The 23096-nt window shown below is 44.4% G+C and overlaps 1 protein-coding gene across 1 annotated transcript in view; it reads right to left on the minus strand.

The window, feature by feature from the left end:
- Window positions 1-23096, minus strand: part of LOC308153774 (teneurin-3) — a gene marked incomplete at its 5' end in the record, with an annotated part of 137292 nt that overhangs the window by 80959 nt on the left and 33237 nt on the right. The window contains one exon of the mRNA XM_080526966.1: window positions 3737-3950. Within this exon, the coding sequence (XP_080383092.1) occupies window positions 3737-3950 (214 nt within the window). The remainder of the gene's footprint in view (window positions 1-3736; window positions 3951-23096) is intronic.

Raw genomic sequence — 23096 nt, forward strand, 5'->3', positions numbered from 1 at the left:
AATAAATATTAGGCACATTTATTTATTCTTGAAAAAACACATTAGTGTTAATAATGCAAAGTAGTTTTTTTTATTATTATTTCTTTTATACACGTAGGGGGATTTCATTATGAAAGCAAATGCAATATGGAGAATAGCCAAATGATAATGCAAATTCCTTAGAAAGCTGACTCCTTAATAGGGAGCTATGATGTGAATAATGTGTTGCCATCAATCATAACATTAGCCAACAATGCTGTCGATAAAGTAGCGGTTATTCCAAACAGCCGAGTGAAAGCCACAGAAAACGGCTTGTTGATGTGAGCTTTTCTTAAAAGGCGTACGACGTAAAACACACAGGGAGATGTGGAAACAGTTCGATCAATGTTATCAATAGAACAGCACTAGAGGATACGCTTATAAATCAGCCAGGGCATACATACTGCATCCTGACCAGATCAATGCAGACCCCTCTATGGGGGGGGGGGGGGGGGGGCAGCTAAAGGAAAGCTACCGTGATGAATACAGAACACATGTTGTTTTCATGGAGCTTCTGTTTACATTTCCCAACCTACTCGTTAACTGGAAACATACTGTGTGTAGTAGTTACATATGGGGGAGCCAGGGACGTCACTCAAGAGTCACCATGAGGTTACCATGACGTCCGGTCTGGTGCCCTCCTACTGCGAGGCACTTGTGCTAGGGGACAGTGTAGGGCAGGGGAGGCTAGGGGGAGGGAGAAATTGGAGGCCGGGGTCAGTGTAATGCATGGATGGGCTTGGAATGAGGAAGGTTATTTGATACCATACGACACGTGTTTGATACCATTCCTCATTCCATCCCATTAGATTAGATTAGATTCAACTTTATTGACAGAGTACTAGTAGGCAAGGCAAGGCAAGGCAAGGCAAGTTTATTTGTATAGCACATTTCATACAACAGGGGCAATTCAAAGTGCTTTACATGCATTATTTAAACATACAGCAAGAGGAGCATAAGATTTTTTTTTTTACAATGAATAAAAGCAAATATAAGAAGTAAATAGATAAAACATTTAAAAAGACAATAGTTAATGGAAAAAAGACATTGATAGAAGTGTTTGTGTTTAATCATAACTGGTGCAAAACATGAAGGTTTTTTAGCTTAGATTTAAATATTTTAAGAGTTTGGGCCTGTTTGATTTCTTCAGGGAGTTTGTTCCAGGAGCATGCAGCAGCGTGACTGAAAGCTGCTGCACCGTGTTTTGTTTTTACTCTTGGAATTATTAGCTGATTTGTCTCAGCTGACCTTAGGGACCTTGCGGGAATATAGGGTGGGAGGAGATCTGATATGTATTTTGGTCCAAGACCATTTTGTGATTTGTATGTACAAAGACAACGAAACGCAGTTCGGCTTCTAACCAGATGTGCAATAGTGCATAGTGTAAAAGCCAGAAATGTATATACAGTGCATGGTGGGACACAGTATACAGTATTACAGTGAGTATACGTAAATGAATATAAAGACAGTATACGTGCAATGAATATGAATATAATAAGCTTTCCAAATCAGCTTTTAAGGACTCTATCATGGACATTCTCACTGGCACATGCAACTGTGTCTCAACCCTCTAATGTTTTCCAAACCTTCCCTGTTGGCTGCTTACATGCATGCCTGTTGACTTCCTGTGTCTGTCCAAATTTGCATACTGTATGTAGCAAATGTTTTATTCTGTTAGTGTGCTTTTGTTGTGTTTAATGTTGTGCAGGTTTATGTGGGATGTGTGATGCTGTCCTTTTAACGTATAACTGATGCTGTGACTGTATGTAAGTGGAGGAGGTGTTGGAGATGTATGGACTGTATGTTTATTTTAACTGTGCTGGAAATGCTTGGATGTGTGCCGATGTCTGTTGTGTGTGTTCTTTTGTTTTTAACATATAACCTGATTTCTTTTCAGCACCTCCCCTCCCCCCAAGAGGCTTTTGGGTTAGGCTTTTTCCAGGCCGTCAGTGTAAATAAGAATGAGCTCTTATTGGCCTGCCTGGTTAAATAAAGGTTAAATAACATTTAAAAATAATAATAAGTCAATATATGAGCATGAATATCAATATGATATACTGTATATGCATGAGCCGTCCTCCGCTGTCTACCTCCTCCAGCCTCCCCTGGAGAACAGCACAGTGTAAGGTAAGCCAGGTGATGCTACGGTAGTCTGGTAGGGCTGATGATAGGCAGCTGTGTACACACTGTCCTGTCCACACCTCCAAGGTCGAACCGTTGTTACTATTCAATTACTGTCTCCCCCAGCACGACAAAAGGAAACAGTTGTTCCACCAAGGCAATTGATTTAGTCTTGTTATGAGCGATTCTTCGTCCCACTGCTTTCTGATAACAGAACTGCAAGGGAGGCATTTATTTATCTCGGCGTAGAAGGGGGGGGTACGGGGGGGACGAGGGGGAGCAAGGGAAGCTTCAAGCCTGGATGGACGTCTGCCCGCGTCGCACGGAAAGCAGCGCTCGCTGCATCGTACTCATTTATGATTTAGAAATGAATAAAAATGTCCTTTCATCTAGACAGACGCTCTGCGGAAGGAGGCTCTCACAGCTAAATGGACGGTCTGCGCAGACCAATCCTAGACCGAAGCTGTAATCTATTTACACAGATGGCCCTAAATTGTGAGTTGTGTCCGTTTGAATTCAAACTGACATTCTGCTGTTGCAAGTGGCTGTTCTCCGGCGGGGGTGGGGGGGGTTGGTTGTCTGAACCACCTTCATGTTAGGTCTCCTTTCACCTCACACGTTTGGTGGAGAAGAAGAAGTTGTGAACTGATGCAGCAGCAAAGTCAAGAAATAGCCTCATCCGAACATCTCCCCTTGTTGTTGATTATCTACAGGGCTTTAGTTGAAGGGATATCTTGGTTAGATTGGATTAGATTGGATTTGCAAGATAAATATAAATATTATAGGAATTGTGAGTAAATACAATCATGATGCAAGGGGAGATTTGGATAAAAGTGTCTGCTAAACACTTAATTCTAACTGATATGACTGATAGGGCTTTCACACTGCGAAGGAACCGTTCCCGTTCCCGTTCCCGTTCCGGAAACTCCGAACCTTGGTGCGGTCTGGCGAACCAGCCCACGTTCATACCAGTGTAAACATAATCATCAGCGGCATCAATGCTGGGTGATGAAGGGGCGGGATAAACAAAAATGTCACAACAAGATGGCAGCTAGATTCCAGCTACACTGGAAATGAAGATAATATCTTCCACTACGGTATCTGATATAAACACTATTTTCTATAAAAAATAAAAATAAAGTTCTCTTACTAACCAGCTGCTCCATTACTGGAATAGAAATGGCTTACAAAGTTCGCGTTCACGCGTGTGTGAGCATGTGAGGAAGGTAGAGAGAATGATGAAACTTTAGATATTTTTTTTTTATCACTAATGATTAGATTTAGATTCAATTACATTTTGTCTCCTTCCTTCTTGCTAGCCCTTGCAGCCTAGAATATGTCACACCCACTGACAACGTCACGGTTCTAGTTTTTGGTTTGCGTTGAGAACCACTATTTTCTGGTTCCAGCTGTGAACCAACTTTTCAGGTTCCGAACCAATTTATTTTTGGTCTGAACACGTCCCGAACCCGGTTCCAGACTGGGTTCGGGAACGCGAACCGGAACGGTTCCTTGGTGGTGTGAAAGCCCTATGTGTGATTATCGGAACACACCCTAATGTCCCTCCTCCCCTGGTGCATCATGGGAGTTGTCCTACCTGCTCTCCAGGGCCACGTTGCTGCCCAGGACCCAGCTGTCCTGCAGCTGGACACATTCTGCCGTTCCCTGCAGCTCCGCCGTGGGGGGCGGGCTCGGGCTCCTCTGATTGGCCAGCGAGCCGCGGCTCAACGACGTGATGGACGGGTGCTGTTTGTGAGGGGCCGGGGCCGGCGGCACAAGGGGCGGGCCTTGGTGGCTTGACAACTGATCTCCTGAGAAAGAGGCGGAGAGAGAGAGCAGAGGGCAAAAGAGAAGGAAGAGAATGAAAGCATTATTAGAGGTGTCAAGCATTGCCAAGCATTTTCCAATGAAAAATGCTGTCACCAATTAAAATGTTACGATGTTTATTGTGTGTGTTTATGAGTTATGGCAGTGTAACAAGACAACAGTAATTATAGTCAATGTTTTCCCAGAGTAAATCCACTCCCACACCAGTTATGGAAATGTTTTTGTATGTCCTCTCTCTCATCCTGGGGGTGAGATATGTAACCAAGAAGTGAGAGAATTATTGAATACAAGCTCAAGAATTATTGATAAACATGTGTAAAATGTAGCTAAATCCCTGTGCTTTGCTCGACAGAGATTCAGCAAAAGTACACCTGTCCACAGCATTGGATTGTTGCTATTGATAGCTCCACAGCCATGGCACTATTGACCAATGCAATTAAACAAAAACAGCAAGCAAAATACCCAACTGAAATGCAAACATTGCGGAAGAAAAAAAGAAAAAAAAAGAAACAGCTTTTAATGGCGGTAGACAAATAATACAATTATGAAACGCAGAGAGGCAGGGGTTCTCAGTACGAGCGGAGCTCCTTTTAAACAGAAGGTCATTGAGAGCCAGTCAGCTGCTCCTCGTATGAGTGCTTAACGGGATGTTTCACGTTTGATTACAGCCAAGAAGAAGACTCTCAGATAGCTAATGAGCAGAACATTCATTAGAGCGCTGAGAGAACAGCTTTTCCAATTTCGCACCAAAGCTGTCGTAATTGGGCCCCTGCAACGGCGCGTGGCCGCCTGGATTATCTATCCATCCTCGCTGTTTAAAAAGGTGAAAAATAAGAACACCCAACAATGCTGACATTTCTAATTTGCTCCAGTAAACAGCTAAATGGAACCGGTCTGTTTTTTTTCTTCTCTTCTGTGTGTAAGTGTAAGAGAGTCAAATTATTAGGCTTTGGTTGCTGACATTGCAGCACAAGACATAAGGCGATAGACATAATTCAAGATAATAAAATTAAAAAAGTGACAATAGTACCGGACATAAGTGACAAATAAGACAGGATACAATTAGCAGTATCCAGACAATTTGCAGACAATAGGCATAATTCAAGATTAAAAAGTGACAATAGTACAGGACATAAGTGACAAATAAGACAGGATGCAATTAGCAGTACAACTAGTAATACAATAGATAGCTCAAGTAGTAAAGTGGCTGTGAGCTTAAGGTTAAGGTAGTCCGTATGCATGGGGTGTGCTTGGGGATGATAAAGATGGATAGTGTGTCTGTCGTATGCTAATGTCTGCTGTTGTTGGCATAGCCTGGTGTTTTTGTTTTTACTGAATCTCCCCCCGTAACATGACCCTGAAGGACAGCGTGCCAAGTTGTGTCCGGGAATGAGGGCGGCTCCACGACGTGACAGGAGGGAACACCGCAAACAACAACTTAGTTTGAAGGACAACGGTCATTGTTGTGGTGGTGGTGGTGGCGGCGGCTGCTTCTAGTCGAGTGGCTATGCAAATCGTGTCCTTGTCGTTCAGCGAGGTGCCCCTCGCCGCCTGGCCCCTGTCGACAAGAAGTGAAGCTGTAGTGCAGACAGACATGCCTTGCATCACTACAGGAAGGCGGGGCAAATGGGACGCATGTCAATCAGACAGGATGTTGTTTGAGACGTGCTCCGAGGTAGAGGGAGAGAGGGCATGGGAGCACCTGGCCCCATGGGAAGGGCAGGAGACAGATGCTCCTGTTTAATACAAGTAATAATAATTTATACATTTGTAGAATACAGGGGAGGCTGATGGAGGTAGAAATCGGAGGACCAGCTCATTGTAACACATGGAATGGAATTAGGAATGGTATCAAACATTTGGTAGAATAATGCATTGAAAGTGGCCTGTTGTTGATACAAATCAACTATGAAGCATTAGAGCTTTCAGCATTACCAAAAGCTTTCCAATAACAATCGTAAGTTACCAATGAAATGAGGAGCGGTCTAGGAAATTAATGGGAAACACTGATTTAGTTTGTCCTCTCTTTCATCATGAGGACGAGATGCGAGTCTCAACAGACACACACACACACTGGAGCTCAGATATTAATTCCCCCCAAACTCACCCTTGAATAACATGAAACACATCCACAACCAACTAGCACATGCAGGAGCATCTGAGGTGACAGGCATTGAACCAAAGAACGCAAAATCCCAAATACTTCAAAATCAATCAAATTCTAAAATTAATTGTTCTCTGAGTTCTTAAGCCTACAGTATATGAATATTGCAGAATGGGAGCTATGGATGAAGCATATGCAAGTTTAAACTACTCTGGAAACCCCTGACGATTGTCTAATAGCTTACAAATGAGGCAAAAGTACTATTCTGGCTTGATATTAAAGCTGCATGCAGCAATCTGTCTCTTTGATGCAAAAGGTTGCTTTTGAGCTTGGTCATCAGTTGGTGAGGTGTGTGTGTGTGTGTGTGTGTGTGTGTGTGTGTGTGTGTGTGTGTGTGTGTGTGTGTGCCTGTGTGCCTGTGTGCCTGTGTGTGAGAAAGATAGACAGAGAGACAGACAGACTTGCGTGTGTCCGATTGTGTGTGTGTAATATAAAATCATGACAGTGTGTGTGCACACAGATCCAGGTGTTCAAGTGTGTGTGTGATACAGTGAGCTTTGTAGACAAGCTTGGCACTGTCTTCTAAAACGCCAACGCACTCAAAAATGCCAGCGTGCAGGGATGGGGAAATCAGATGAAACAGATGTGTGTTTTATCGAGCATCGCTTTGAAATCAGATCAAGCCTGATGCCCCTCTTCCATACTTCCTCAATGTCAACTTGTCATCGCCTCTGTCAGTCTGATGCCTTTAAAGGGCTCATGTTGATTAATACTGCATGCCAGCCGACTCATTCAGATCTTAATGGCCCTTGCCATATCTATCAAATGCTGCTTTATGCAGCGTCTGTGTTTTAGTCCAAACAGAGCTCCCAGAGCGGAGCGGGGATCTCCCCTCTCTCTGGATGGTTTATGTGTCCTGGTTGTGTGAGGACCATGTTTGTTCATCTGGATCCTTCTGGAAGAGAAGGGTGTCACTGCATGTGCACTAAATAACGGATGATTGAGATTAACCCTTAAATGACACTGTTTCAGATAACAGATCTTGTGTTGAACCAGCCAAATCGTTTGATGTTGAAGGTCTGTGAAAGGATTTGAAGACCAGGTTTTGTATCTTATCCAGAAAGTACCGCATCAAAAGCTTTTGTTCACTATTATCTTCTGTACGATACTTATGTGTGTGTGTGTGTAAGTTTTGAAGTATGATCCGTTTTAAGTCTTAGTCCTTTGACTGCACTCAAAGGCCTTCTCTGGAACATTCCTCTTGTTAATAATAACAACTTGAATTTATGTAGCCCCTTTCAGAGTAGCCAAGGTCGCTTTACAGAGATACAGGAATAAACAAGTTGTTCTTCTTCCTTAGCCTTATTCAGATGTGACTACTATTATCTGGGGACCTCATGTGAATCGAATTTATTGACATTATGACGTCAAGGCTTTGTGTAACAGATATCGAACAAGATATCTATGTAACAATATATATAGATAGATAGATAGATATACAGATATATAGAGAGATATAATAGCTATTATGCATAATAGATAGGTAACATGTCACCCATCTCATCATCTTTCGAGATTTCGGAATCTTTACTTTACAAATTACGGACATGGCAGATACGCACGGGATGAAGATGACAGACGACCTCTGTAATTATTACAAATTACTGGAGGCCCCCAGATAATACTAGTCACATGCGAATAGGGCTTTTGTCTCTTGATATCCACCAGTTTTAACAGCTTTCTCAGACATTCTCTCTTTGGAAAAATATTGTTTTTTGATGAGTCCGCCAAGACACTGAGTGCAATCGTGGACAAAGGTTCAGGAGACGATTAAAAAACGTTTTACACACACTGTGTGATCTTGGCAAGCATGATGAAGAATCTTTCATAGCCATTGTCTATGTCCTGCGCTACTTAGCTATCCATTAACATGCTGTGGGGATGCTGAGAGCAGACAAATGGCTTCTACTGTGTTTTACTGGGACTGTGTTGACTTTCATTGACAGGGATATTGTAGAATAAACCTACATGTAACATCAGCATTTAATCCAAATAAATCTAGAGCACTTGTAGAGGCGATATTGAGGCCCTTGAAGGAAAAGAGATAAAAAAATGAAATAGGACAGAATAGACTATAACAGAATGTATTGACTAATGAAGCTTGAAACATTAACTTTGGCCTCATTATCGTTGCATTACCAAGCAAAAAAGGGTCCGTAAAATGTGTTCTCATTAGACAGAAGGCATAGCCTCAACCCTCCCAGCAAATACCAACCCCTAAAACAGACTGCGCGTGTGCGTGGCAGAACTTCTGCGGCTCTCACTGTTGCAGTTTCCACACTGGCTGCGTGTCTTCTCTGGCTCTAACTGTGGGGCTGCTACGGCCAGTCCTATCTTTGTGTTCTGCCTACGACACGTGGAAAAAACTGGCGAGAGTCCTAATCTCTAGATGGCGTGCCGCAACAGCCAGCGTGAGACATGTTTGAGACGCGCGCCTCACGCGTGCTGTATGGCTGCTCCAACCCGTGTGTGTGTGTGTGTGTACATGGGTGTACATGTGTATGTGTGTGTCTGTATGTGTATGCGTGTATGCGTATGAGCATGTGCATACGTGTGTGTGTGCATGCATGTGTGTGTGTGTGCGTGTGTGTGTGTGTGTGTGTGCATGTGCACGTGAGCATATGTGTGTGTGTGTGTGTGTGTGTGTGTGTGTGTGTGTGTGTGTGTGTGAGCCCTGGAGTGTCCCGGGACCATCAGAACAAGCTTGCCGTGGGTGAGTTTTATACGTTTTGTTCCGCATGGGGAAACATTGCAGGAGCTTTGAGCCACTACCCCACCACCCCTGCTGGGATTTGGAAAAGACGCTATTGAAATCTCTCCTTTCTAGTCTCCTTCCTGGTATCCTTCCTTGTATCCTTTCTAGTATCCTTCCTTGTATCCTTCCTTGTATCCTTCCTGGTATCCTAGCCCTGTCCGACACACCTCCCTGCTCCATCCCTGGCTCTCTAGCACTTTAGAGAGATTGGTTTGCCCACAAAAAACTTTCACGACACACACGGGTAACAAAGCTACATTGCAAGGCGTAACGTTTCACCTAATTATTACACAATCATTGCCTAATTATGATGTAGTACCTTATTGATCCCAAAGGGATGCGTTGTCGAGCGATTAATCACTTCCACTAATTAAAAAGTCCCATGGCTCGGAAAAATAGACCGTCTAATCCCCCAGGGTGCAACAGGGCAGGACGAGCGTGCGACTGAAGCTGGTTTTAGAGAGCTCCGGGAGGGATGTGTACATTGTTATACAACAAGCCACTGTGGCAGCTGCATAATGTATGAAGACCATATAGAATTCATAAAGGATTGGATTATGTATGACGCATTATGTATTAAACATACAGTACGTTTCGTAACACGATACGTAAATGAGAAGTTGAACTCGCTGAACTTGTGACGCTGGGGACATAGTTTGCTACAGCAACATGTCAACAGTAGGCATCTCTCTCTCTCTCCCTCTCTCTCCCTCTCTCTCTCTCTCCCTCTCTCTTCGTCTAAGTCATTTCTGTATCTTTTCCTTCTCCATCTCTTTCGCTCTCTCTCTCTGTCTCTCAGTCTCTCTCAGTCTCTCTCCTTCTCCCTCTCTTCCTCTCCCCCACTCTCTGTCTCCCTCCTGCTCTCCCACCATGCACCTCCTTCCCTTTCTCTCTCCCCCCTCTCCCTCTCTCCCTCTCTCTCTCCCTCCATCCCCCCCTCCCCCTCCCTCCCTCTACTCTCTGAGGAAACATTAGATATGACAGATTATCAGGCTACTTAGCGGTTGTCAGTGACTGTGTACTCCAATTACATAACAATTACCCACATTCACAATGACTGCTTTGACAATTAGCCTGCTGGCAAAACTGGCAATACACACAGCTTTTGATACCTCATCGCCTGTCAAGCTTGAAGATCACAGTAATCAAAAGGGAAACAAATAATAAAATAATGTTCAGGATATCTCTGTATCCCACTATGTTCCACGGGCCTACACACTACACACAGTGTAGAGGCCTGATCTTCTACACACTACACACAGTGTAGAGGCCTGATCTTCTACACACTACACACAGTGTAGAGGCCTGATCTTCTACACACTACACACTGTGCAGAGGCCTGATATTCGTCTCAATCATTCTCCTGATGTCTTTAGCTCACACCCATGCTCTGTATTGTCTCCTTGTTGTCATGGTGATTGATTGATCAATTAGATTCAACCTTTTTGTCATTGCAGAGTACAATTACAAATACAAGAGAGCAATTAGGGGTTAAGTGCTCAAGGGCACAACGGCCTTGACCCTAAGCAGCCTTAGATATGATGCCAGCAACCCTCCAGTCACCAGCTCACATGAAGCTACCTCCTGAGGCGGGGTTCGAACCAGCGGCCTTCCGATTGCTAGCCGGCCTCTCTAACCTCTAGGCTGAATGATTGAATGATGGAGATAAAGGGAGCATTCTGGCTGAGAGTTTTTCTGAGCGCCTAAGGAAATCATCTTAGAGACCCACACCACACCGCCAGTTTTGCTTCCTAGCTTTTCTTGAGAAAAAACAACAACAAAACCTCAAAGAATGGATGCCCCCAGTGAGACGCTAGTGATTCACACAGCTATTTGTGAACGTAATGCCAGATAGCTAGGAGCAGTTCTCAATAAAATGGTTCGAAAGGCTGTTTGGCTGACTCACAAAAAAGCCGGTGAAGGTTGTTCAGAGGGTTATTATTTGACTCTTGAGCGCTAACTTTACAGGCGAGTCACACTTCGAAGATCTTGTTGCTGAATGAAATGTCATATGTCAAGGCACGCGGGGAGCTAAGAAAATAGAATCTCTCCCAAATCAGCAATAACATTTTCTTTTTCAATTTCAAACACTAAGAGGGTCCATTTAGGCCACTTCCTGATGAGCTGGCGTGATGTGGGAGGAGCTGGAGCGATGTGTGAGGAGCTGGGGTGATGTGGGAGGAGCTGGGGTGATGTGGGAGGAGCTGGGGTAATGTGAGAGGAGCTGGGGCGATGTGGGAGGAGTCTAGGAAGGGCCTGGGAAGTGTTGAGAAAGTTTTTGTTGTGACATGCCAAATCCAACATTCTCTCACCACTTCAATGCTGAATGTTTTCTTTTTTTTCAATGTACTATGTTTTTTCTTTCTTTTTACCCTTGGGTGGAGATTCTGCACTCAAATTGTATGTATATATAGAATATATATATATATATATATATATATATATTAAATGAAGAGTGAAGACATTCCCAAGTAAAATACATCTCTTACTTAAGCCCCGTAAGACAGAGTGACACCACAACATGTCAGGTACTGTCGTATATCTGAACTGTAAACACCATTACACATAAACAATGAATCACTCATCAACGCTCTATACACACTAATGAACTGTCCACTCCACCATCACAGTGACCGTTCAAACATGTCACATGTTCTCAGATAAACTGTTGATGTGCCGCCCACTTATTGAAGGCCAAAGCTTTCCGAATCACTTGAGGCAAAAACGCCAGGCGAAACAGGCCACTTATGGCTTTAACAGGCCATCAAACCATCTGCTTGAGACGCAAATGTCATTCTCTGAGCGAATCACTTTGTTCACCGGGGAAGTCGCGGGGGAAGAGAGACTTGTCAGCAGCTAAATACAGGGTGTTCAGTTGGTGATTAATTGCGAGTGTATCGTTTACGACAGGACGTGTTCCTCTTCGGATGATTCATACACAACATGATCCGTTCAGGCGACTGGACAAAAACACACACTGAGAATATTACAGATTTGTAATTGTAAACGGACGAAAGGAACGGGCACTTATGCATAGGGAATAGGATACGTCGTTCAACTTTAAATGAATAGCTCCAATCCCTGGGCCATACCTAAAGCTTACAGCTTGCAGCTTACGCCCATGAACAAGAACAAGCATTTAAACACGATTTGTGATTAACAGGGATGAATAGAGACAAGCTAGAGACATGCCATATCAGGTCTCTCTTGTAAAAGAAATTGCATCTTTGTACAACTACTCTGGCACAAGAAAAGTTCAGTAAAATACATTTGGAAATCTGCTGTTACTGCAGTGCTTCCCCACAGTCCTAGTTCCCTACTGTGTGTGTGTGTGTGTGTGTGTGTGTGTGTGTGTGTGTGTGTGTGTGTGTGTGTGTGTGTGTGTGTGTGTGTGTATGTGTGTGTGTGTACGTGTGTGCGAGTGTGCGTGTGAGTGTATGTCCACTGTGGCCCACCACTGTCCGTGGCTGGCAGCTCTACTAGCCCTGCAGTAGCTGAAAGGACAACAAAGGACACTTGCTATCCAAGGGAAGGAATGGAAGGTCGAAGCTATGGTTGAATTGCCATTGGATTCATTCAGACCGAAGCACTAGAGATGAATTCCAAACACAGGGGCTGTTTCAATGAGCTATTCCACATGTAAGTCAGCCTTATCCATGGTGTTATCCATCCTCCCACATGCAGACTTGCACCTCCCACATGCTCTCTCTCTCTCTCTCTCTCTCTCTCTCTCTCTCTCTCTCTCTCTCTCTCTCTCTCTCTCTCTCTCTCTCTCTCTCTCTCTCTCTCTCTCTCTCTCTCTCTCTCTCTCTCTCTCTCTCTCTCTCTCTCTCTCTCTCTCTCTCTCTCTCTCTCTCTCTCTCTCTCTCTCTCTCTCTCTCTCTCTCTCTCTCTCTCTCTCTCTCTCTCTCTCTCTCTCTCTCTCTCTCTCTCTCTCTCTCACACTCAATGACTCCCAAACCAATCCTTCCTACCGCCTCATCCTGATGATGAACAAGCAGCAAATTGTTCTGCATTTTTACATTTTACATTTTTATTGGCATCCAGTAGACACCTTTATTCAAAACAACTGACAACAAATACATTAGTCTAAGTAAGTGAATCATCTATCCATCAGTCATCCACTTCACCCTCCACTTCACCCTGCAAGGCTGCAGCCTGTCCAATCAGCATGACTACAGCCCTAGGCTCTGTGCTCTGTGCTGAGGATTCTGAGTCTAGGACAACTCAGACGCTTCAGGCTAGAAACCAAATGTGTTGCTGTAGATTTGCTGAGCCAACTAAGCTAGTGGTTCACCATTTGACGACAATGCCCTCAAAGACGAGATTTGTCGTCAATACCGTCACGGGTAGAGGGAACAACAAATGCGAAAATTGTAAAATGAAAGCAATGATAAGTATTTATTTGGTGATAGAAATATAGAAAAATGTGATAGACATCCTGAGAAATATAGAAAAATGTGAAATATAGCTCCCTAAAAGACAAACATTGTCAAAGGAACAAGGTAAACAAATCTACTGCAGCGGAGGGATATCATAACAGGTGATATAACCGTGACATTATCATTACTAAATCACAGCGTTGAGCGCCTTTTGGCCAATAACAATACTTGATTTGATCGACCCGATGTATGAATTGGATTGCACCCCTTCCTGTGTAAGTAGCTATACAGTGACCAAATCTGAGTGTTGTTGAAGAGATAGGTACAGTATATGGATCCTGTACAGTGGGTATTAGATTAGATTAGATTCAACTGCATTGTCATTGCAGAGTACAAGTACCAGACGACAAAATGCAGTTTAGCATCTAACCAGAAGTGCAAATAGTGATATAAAACATGATATAAAAACATGACAATGATAGTGATGATAGGTACAGTATGGCAAGTATGGTAGTTTAGAGGTATACAGTTATGAGCTATGTACAGTTAAGGTAGCTTATGTACAGATGTATAAAAGAGGTCAAAGAGGCATGTGCAATAATACGGTATGTGCAAAGGTAGTATTGTAAACAGCAGTAGTGCAAAGGGCAAAGAGTATATATATATATATAGTATATATGGGTATATCTACATAACACGTACAATCACAATAGAGAATGAATGGGCTGATTCATGGCCTAACCCTGGTAGGACAACTCACTCACAACCAAGAAACAGCTGCAGAACCTTTCACTGTTGTCTCACACCTTCATGAATGCAGAGAACCGGAACTCACAAGTTATGTGTGCATATTTCAAACTACAAATCCCATAATCGGTCAGGTCTGTCCCCAGGAATGGCCACAATCCCTGCCATGATAATGCCAACATTCCCATGGTTCCCATGGTAGGCTAATACCACATTGGGAAAGGAGGATCGAAGAATCCTTTTTTTAAAGCAGTACACTGATATCTCAATTCATCAGCGAAATCGGCCGGGATACAAATTAATCTGCTGTGCCGCAGAACCTTGATGGTGAGTTGCCTCCCTTCAACTGTTAACTCAATTATAACACCCGTCATGTTCACAGTCCTTCAAACTGTCTTTAACACTGACGACAGCGAGACAGCAGAGTTGTCTGTGTTCCCTCCTTGATTCACCTGACAGAATAAAATACCACCCTAAGAAGCCTCATCTGTCATGTAGCGACTGCTGCCTAACATTTCACTCTGCTTGGCAGCCTATTGATTTTCACCCCGACGTGCTGTTGTCCAGGAAAGCAACACCCAACTCGTAGAGAAACCTCCCCTGCCTCTCCTCTAGGTTAGTCCAAAAACCTGTGGAAATGATATAGGGCCCTGAAAGTGAAAACTGAAAACATTCATTTGTTCATCTCATTTAGAGTGGCAGTTGCGTACAGTAGTTTCTCTATAAACAGATAACACAAACACATGGCATTCAGGCATATGGACAGTTTACTCGCAGGTGCAGTGAGTTCTGTGTGTGGGTGGTACGAGAGCATTGCTGCCAGAATAATGATGAACCAAGTGGGCAGCAAAAAAAACACCTCATGTTACGTCCATGGCCATCCGAATCTTCCATATGTTATACAAAACGCCCTGTAGGCATTTAAACAATTCTTTCCATTTATGTTTTATGGTGTTGCACTCTAATAATGAGATAATGTAGCGTTGGTCTACCTAACATCACAATTCAGAACTGTTTCACAATAGCATCAGCATTTATTTCTAACCTTGCACCTCATCTTGCACCTCATCTTACCAAGCCTAGTTCTGCAGACAGTATGAAGCTTTTCACCGTTCACAAGGGCTTTTAGAACGTGTCATGACTATGGAGACTATGGAGGAGGATATAATGGTTACGGGTAGATCTGGAGAAACAATACCGCTCTAAAACCAGGTCTTTGTTACAGAAATATAGGTCTTGTGTCAAGGATCCACTTAATCATTCAACTTAATTAACCCTAATTATCCACTTGATACACAGCCATCACTGTAAATAAGAGGCCCTGAATGTACTTGCCTAGTTAAATAAATAAACAGATGAATATGAAACGACACTCAAGCACTTACTCTACCATTGAGGCAATGTCATGTAATATCTCCAATGACGCACAAAAAACAACAATCGTAGCTATTCAATGAGTCTGAACCGTCTTTTTCCGAACGAAAGACACGTGAGATCCGTGCCTTCACTCAGCCTGTCGTAATTGTGTTTGCTTTAATTGCTCCAATTAAACATGGAGACCCATAATCAACAGACGGGCAATTACCAGCACTGCTCTGTTCTGATCTGCGCTGTGTCGCGCCTCTCTCCCGGGTTCCTACCGAATGGCAACTGTGGGAGGTGAGGGTGGCGGACGGCGGGGATGTTCACACCTGGTGAGTTATTTAAGACTCAAATCAGGCCCCGCCTCCCCATGAAAAACACAGACATAGAAGGGGAAAAAAACGGAGTGAGAAAATGGAAGAGAGAGAGAAAGAGAGAAATGTGAGAAAAAGAAAGTAGTATTAGACAGCATATGGCTGAGAGCAACGCTGAGTTGACAGCTTGAAGAGGAGCATCTGGGTGTCTTCAGGCAGGAATGAATACTGAACAGCCGAGAGAGACGTTTGTACAGCCAGATTGTGCATCCAACTCTCTTGATCAGCAAAACAGTGTTGATATTATAGCTAGGAACTGCACAGTAAATACCATGCAGCAGACGAGGCCATGTGTACAGCCATATTGTGCACCCAGCTCTCTTGATCAGCGCAGGCAATGTTGGGGGCACTGAGGGAATTTGCTGAGCTAAGAAATCAGGTATTTTCCTCACCGCCTTGCTAACCTGTTCTCTCTCTCTCTGTCTCTCTGTCTCTCTCTCTCTTTCTCTCCCCCCTGGGAAGACTCCTAGCCCATAAGGTGGGATCGGTAGGAAGTCATGATGGATACAATAACACTCTCACAACCACAAACTGGCTTAGGGAAACCAAACTCTCTCTTTCCCTCCCTCCCTCCCTCCCTCCGCCTCTCTCTCTCTCCCTGTCTCTCTTTCTCTCTCTCTCTCTGAGGCCGCTGTGGGTGGTTGCCGGAATTCACACTGTATCTCCTGAAATGATAACAGGAACAGGAGAGATAAGGAGCCAGGTTGGAGATAAAGTGGAGAGAGAGAGAGAGTAGGGAGGCTTCTACTGCTTCTCCACGGCAACAAGAAGAGGGTGAATAGCTCACATAATACTCTACAGAGACTAGAGAGATGTCCCACTGCGGGCAGGACTGCAGAATCACTAGCTATCTTCCGCCGAAGATTGAAGTCTCAGGCTACCTCTCTTCAGGCTACATTTAACTGTAATAAAGTAATTATTCCTTCTTCTAGCATTGTAACTGCCAATAGCCCCTGGTCCTAGCAAAGATTTATTTTTCTTATGATGACTGATGGATAGATGATTCACTTACTTCGCTTTGGATAAAGGCGTTTGCTAAATGCCAAAAACATAACGTAATGTAACATCTACTACCTATCCACAGCAACCAGAAGAGGGTGAACACCTTACATAATACCATTGGGGGACACTCCATATGAAGTTGTCCCTACACACATGTAGTCACATCATTACAACTTCAGTAATAACATTGTTATTAACACAGTGCAGCACGTAGAGCATTCTTGCTCGACAGCACGTTCTGCATCCATCCCAGAACCGTTGCATAACTGTACCTGGGCAGCAACCCTCCTGGTAAGTTCCATCTGAATGACTATGCACAATCTCTCTTTGAGTCGGCAGTATGTTCTCTCTTTGCGCCAGGCTAATTTATGCAGTACACTGCGTCGTCTGACGGACTGTCTGTCTGTCTGGTCGTCTGCCACTCGCGGAGGTGAGTCAACCTACCTGTAGGGTGGCATTGTGCTGCAGTGGAGGTCAGAGGTAACAGGGGGCGGGTCGCCCCTTCGCGGTGTCGCCTTGGCGACAATAGCCCCCTCATTGTCAGGTGTTTAGTTTGATGAGGTCAGGACACCCACGGGGCTTACCGTCCGCGTTTCATCAGTGTAATGCTTTAAAAACAGCTTTAGCAAACGCGGGGGAAGATCGACTCATTTAAATGCAAAAATCTGCACTCTCTGTATGTCTCCCTCTCTCTCTCAGGAGATTAGGGCCAGAGGCTAAGCACATACGGATAAACAAATCATATCAGCCGTGAGGAGGAGGGTGAGGTGGGGAGGACGGGGAAGGAGGAGAGGGAGGAAGAGAGGGAGGAAGAGAGGGAGGAGAGGGAGGAGGAGGAGGAGTAAATGACCCTCACACCTTTATTTGTCCTGAGGAGACAGTATGAGTGATAGTGCACCCAGAGCATCAGGTGGAGTATATGATACCCTCTCCTTCATCCTGACACTCCTCATCCCTCCATCCCTGCCTCCGTATTCATACAGCAGGACGTCAAACACACAATCGGAGCCACAGCCATCTGTTTAAGATAATATAGGAACAATTATTCTGTAATGTCAACGGTTTGGGCTTCACACGGAGCACAGCTAGCACCAGGCTCACCGCCGACATTATGCCCCGTGCGTGCCCACTGCTGTAGTTTTACTGGGTGGGGTGGAGGGGTGGATGGTGTGGGGGGGGGGGGGTCTTGGGCTGGGTAAGTGGTGTTTCTTTTTGAGAGCTGGCCTAATGATGGCTATCAATCTCCTCAGTGTCAAGTCATGCGGTTAGAGGACTATCAGGGAGGGAGGGGGGATGATGGGGGAGAAATGGATAGGGGAGAGAGAGAGAGAAAAAGAGAGGCAGACAGAGGGAGAGGGTGAGAGAGAGGGGAGAGAGAGAGGGAGGAGCAAAATAGACAGGGAGAGAAAGAGAAAGAGAGAGAGAGCGAGCGAGAGAGAGGGAGGGAGAGGGAGAGAGAGAGGTAAGAAGGAGAGAAACATATTGGGAGAGGAGGGTGGGGGATGGGGGGTGGAAGAGAGGGGGAGCGAGATCACCACAAAACATCCTCCTCTCTCCAGCAGACGTGTGGCAGCGCATTAATCACATTGAAGATGGGTCTCTGCCCCCCCCCCCCCCCCCACACACACACACACACACACACACCCTCTTCTTTCTCTTTCTATCCCTCTCTCTCTCGCTCTCTGTCCAGACTGAGAACTGATAGGATAGGCACGACAGTCAAATCAGTTAGGCATAGTCAAGCCACTACACAAATAGCTAGGACAGCCAGAACAGAGATGCTACAGTATAGTCAATAGGACAGCCATTACAGCCAAAACAGCCATGCTACAGCAGAGATATATATAATATATTCCATTTAGCTGACGCTTTTATCCAAAACGACTTACATTGCAGTGAGTGCATACATTTTTCAGTATATTCAGGTCCCAGCAGGAATCGAAGCCACAACCTATGCGCTGTTAGCGCCATGCTCTACCAACTGAGCCCCACAGAGGACTACAGATTGACCCCTAAGTCAATGGTATAGCTACTACAACCGAAACAGAGATGTTAAAGCACCGATGTTACAGTATATTTAATGGGGTAGACACGGCTGAGGTCAGAGCCATTTAAGATTCTTTCGACATGAAAACAGTTATATACCATGACACATAAATGGCACCGTGCATTATTTAGAACCATTTAGAAAATCCATGTGGTTCTTTCATAGGAGCCATGTGAAATGGTTCTATATGCAGCACCGGTCAAAAGTTTAGACACACTTCCCCATTCAATTGAATGTGAACTTTTGACTGGTAAGGGCTCTGCACACAGCGTGCGATTTCTGTTGCGCGTCAACATTCCATTTTGAAGTTTGAATGGAAGTCTATGAGAACATCGCATTTCAACACACACGGCCCCGATTTTAATCGCACGGCGAAAATTCGATTCCATTCATTTTGAATGGGAAAAAGCACAAATTTGACAGTGCGACAAAACTCGCACGCCGTGTGCTTTGTCCCATTCAAAATGAATGGAATCGAATTTTCGCCGTGCGATTAAAATCGGGGCCGTGTGTGTTGAAATGCGATGTTCTCATAGACTTCCATTCAAACTTCAAAATGGAATGTTGACGCGCAACAGAAATCGCACGCTGTGTGCAGAGCCCTGTACTGTACACTCACCGAACACTTTATTAGGAGCACTGGTACACCTTCTCATTCATTCAGGTGGTGTAATGGTGTGAGGAATGTTTTCTTGGGACACCTTGGGCCCATCAATACCAATCAATCATCCCTTGAATGCCACAGCCTATTTGAGTATTGTTGCTGACCATGTGCATCCCTTCATGGCCACAATGCACCCATCTTCTAATGGCCACTTCCAGCATGATAATGCACCATGTCACAAAGCAAAAGCCGTCTCAAACTGGTTTCATGAACGTGACAATGAGTTGTTGACGATGTTCAGTGTTCTTCAGTGGCCTTCCCCAGTCACCAGATGTCAATCCGGGATGTGGTAGAACAGGAGATTCACAGCTTGAAAGTGCACTTGAAAAATCTGCAGGAATTGTGTGATACAATCATGGAAACATGAGAAGAATCTCAAAGGAATGTTTCCAACATTTTGTGGAATCAATTCACAAAGAATTACGGCTGTTTTGTGAGTCATCATTAGTATGGATAGTGTTCAGTGAGTGTAGAACTTAGGGCACAGGGGTGCCTATTATATTTATCAAAACATGGAACCTTGTTCGGTAATTGTGAAATCTACAGCATAGCCAAAGGGACTAGCCACTACACCTATGGCCTTGGGAGTGTGCTTGGAGAAGTACGTGCCTGGCTATGGCTAATAATAATAAGAAGAAGAAGGATAAGAATAAGAATTATAAACATATCTTAGATTCGTGTCCTTTCAGGGAACCCAAGGAAGCTTTACAACACCTCTAGTTTGGCAGGTGGTGCATTCAAAGCCAGATCAGGCTGTGTGCTGCATTGCAAAACTCCTTTGTTTTGAAGTCACACGTTATATCAGACACCCCCTCACAGACAGCTATCAAAGTGGAAGGTGCTAGTTCGTCTTGAACCCGAACCAAACTCGAGTTGAATCTCTCTCTCAACCTTTAATCTCTCTCATCTCTCTCTCACACTTTCAATCTCTCTCATCTCTCTCACACTTTCAATCTCTCTCATCTCTCTCACATTTTCAATCTCTCTCATCTCTCTCACACTTTCAATCTCTCTCTCTCTTTCTCATCTCCCTCTCTGTCTCCTGCTTCCTGCTTCCTCCTTCCACCTCTCCCTCTCCCTCTCTTCCCTCTCTCTCCCTCTCTCCTCCCTTCCTCCCTTTTCTCGCTCTCTGTCAGTGGACCTGACTACCCAGGGCCCCAGCAGGGAGAGGGCCCTTGAAAATGCTGGAATTAAAGTTTTGTTTTGTTTGTAATGTTCTTTATTTTCGAATGAATTAGTGTCATAACTTATTTAAGTTTGTTGATTACATCAATTCAGATAATGAACTTTGTGCCTCAGTTCTCCCAAAATATTGGAAGATCTGTGAGACCCCTCTTGGCGCAAAATGTTTTAGTCCAGGGGTGGCCAACCCGCGGCTTGCGAGCCGCATCATGCAGCTCTTTGACTTTGCCTGTCTGTGCGGCTCTTCAATCCATTGATTAAAAGTCTGTGGCTCGCTCTCTGTGTCTCGATAGGCATCGTTTTGGTATGGCACTCTCCCTGAAAATGTAATCTGAAACACGTTAACTCAAAATCATACCGGCTCCATCTCACTTCACCAGCCAGGCGCTAGTGGAGCGGGACATCGAGGTTTCTGCTCTAGCTAGTAGCCCCTCAATAATAGTTCCTCAATAAACGGAGTAACGTTAATGTTAAAACCTTGTCCATGATCCTCGTTAATTCAGGTGGTTAACAAACTGTATAAACGCCATAATATTGTTGGTTCAAATTAATGAACAAGTCATGTTGTGTTAATAGAAACATGTTCTAACATGTTATTTTAGTGAAAAACCCACAATTGTGAAGCTAACTCTAACAAGCTAGTTAGCTGAACATTAAAGGGTACAATAGCTAGTTTAAGTGTGTCAACCATGTCTCTATTCTCAATAGTTTCTGTAATAATTGTAGCCTACCTAATTGGGGCCAGTAACAATAACCTGTGTGTGAGTTATGTGTGCAAGCATGTTTTTGATATTGTCAATCGTCTCACTTAGGTGAGCTGGTAACACAAATATGCCAGGGAAAAAATTTAAATTTTCATTTTGGGGGAAAATTGGCAGCAGAGACAAGTACATGGACACAGGTGAGGTCTTACAATACCGGTACTAGTGTTTTTAACAGTGCAGTTAATTTAGAGTTGAGAATAGCTAAATCTGTAATGTTCTGTTTTTAATGAGATTGAACCAGGTCCACCTGCTAGGAAAGATGACTACTACCTGAGATTTGTACCATGAGATTACTACTGTAGTTGTCACCTTTATTCATTACCTTAATGTCATGTAAGTCAATTGTATAGAAACAACTCACTAAAATTGACTATTGCATAACTGATTTGAAACCCCCCCCTCAACCACCCCACTCGGTACCTTGCCATATGTTGGCTTTTGCTGAAATGACACCACTGGTCTCATAGCCTATTGGAAATTGCTCTCCTATTTAAGAATAAATGTTCTATGTCAAAATATGCATGAGACTCATGGATCAAAAGAGGAAGGGGGCCCACAGAGATTGTTAATGTATATGGCCCAGAATTGTGTGGCACACCCCTGGTGAGACATGTACACATATGGAGTCATGGAAACAGGCTGTGCAGCACACAAACTAACAATCAAGCTGTCGTCTCAATTGGCTGGTTAATAGCCTATTGAGGGAAGGCATAATTAACTTGCTTTGATAGACCTCACATAACGTACTGTCTACAATTAACAAAATGACACTGCACAACAGTCGGTTATGCACACAGTACATGATATTTAAGATTTATAGCGAGAGTGCCCACCGTTAAACCTCTGAAATCACCTAGTAAATTATGTATGAGCCAGGGAGGGGAGGCTAGTGGAGGTAGACATTGGAGGACGGAGCCTCATTGGAAAGCACGGAGAGGTGTCATTCGTCATTCCATTCCATGCAATTACAACGAGCCACGTCCTCCGATGTCTGCCGGGCCTCCGCCAGCCTCCGCTAGCCTCCCCCGGGGCGAGCGCAGCAGAGTATACTGTGGATATACTGTACACTCCTGACTCTATAAAAACCCACTCACTCACATCAGTTACAGCGAGCTTACATTTCTGCCTCCTTTTTCTGTGCCGGCTTGCGAGTTGCCGACGAGAGTTCTCTCTTGAGGGAGAGAAAACGTCTCTCTCTTTCTCTCTCTGTCTCTGTCTCCCTCTCTCCCTCTCTCCCTCTCTCTCTCCCTTTCTCCCTCTCTCTTTCTCCCTCTCTCTCTCTCCCTCGCCGTCTAGCATAGCGAGAGGCCCACATGTTACAGTCAAGTGGTTTCTGAAACCGCCCGTCCTCTCCCCTCTTCTCCACCACTGGCTTCTAAATAATGAATCCTCTGCCACTACCACTAATCCTACACCGGCAGCTGGGCCCACAAATAGAACATCATCAGAACCTGGCAGCAGAGCCTCTCTCTCTCTCTCTGCTCCTCAGCTTCCAGCAGAGCGCCTCTCCCCCTCAGCCTTCAGGCCGCATAACCACCAGTCCTACAAAACCTGTGGAAAATTGCCCACACACACACACACACACACAGACACAGAGACAGACACAGACACACACTCATGGTGCAAGTCGGTGGCGTGCACGGGAGTTTTTAACACACTCGCACACGCGAAACACGCGCACACACAC

The sequence above is a fragment of the Nansenia antarctica genome (assembly GCF_963989245.1).
Source record: "Nansenia antarctica genome assembly, chromosome: 3".
Classification (NCBI taxonomy): domain Eukaryota; kingdom Metazoa; phylum Chordata; class Actinopteri; order Argentiniformes; family Microstomatidae; genus Nansenia; species Nansenia antarctica.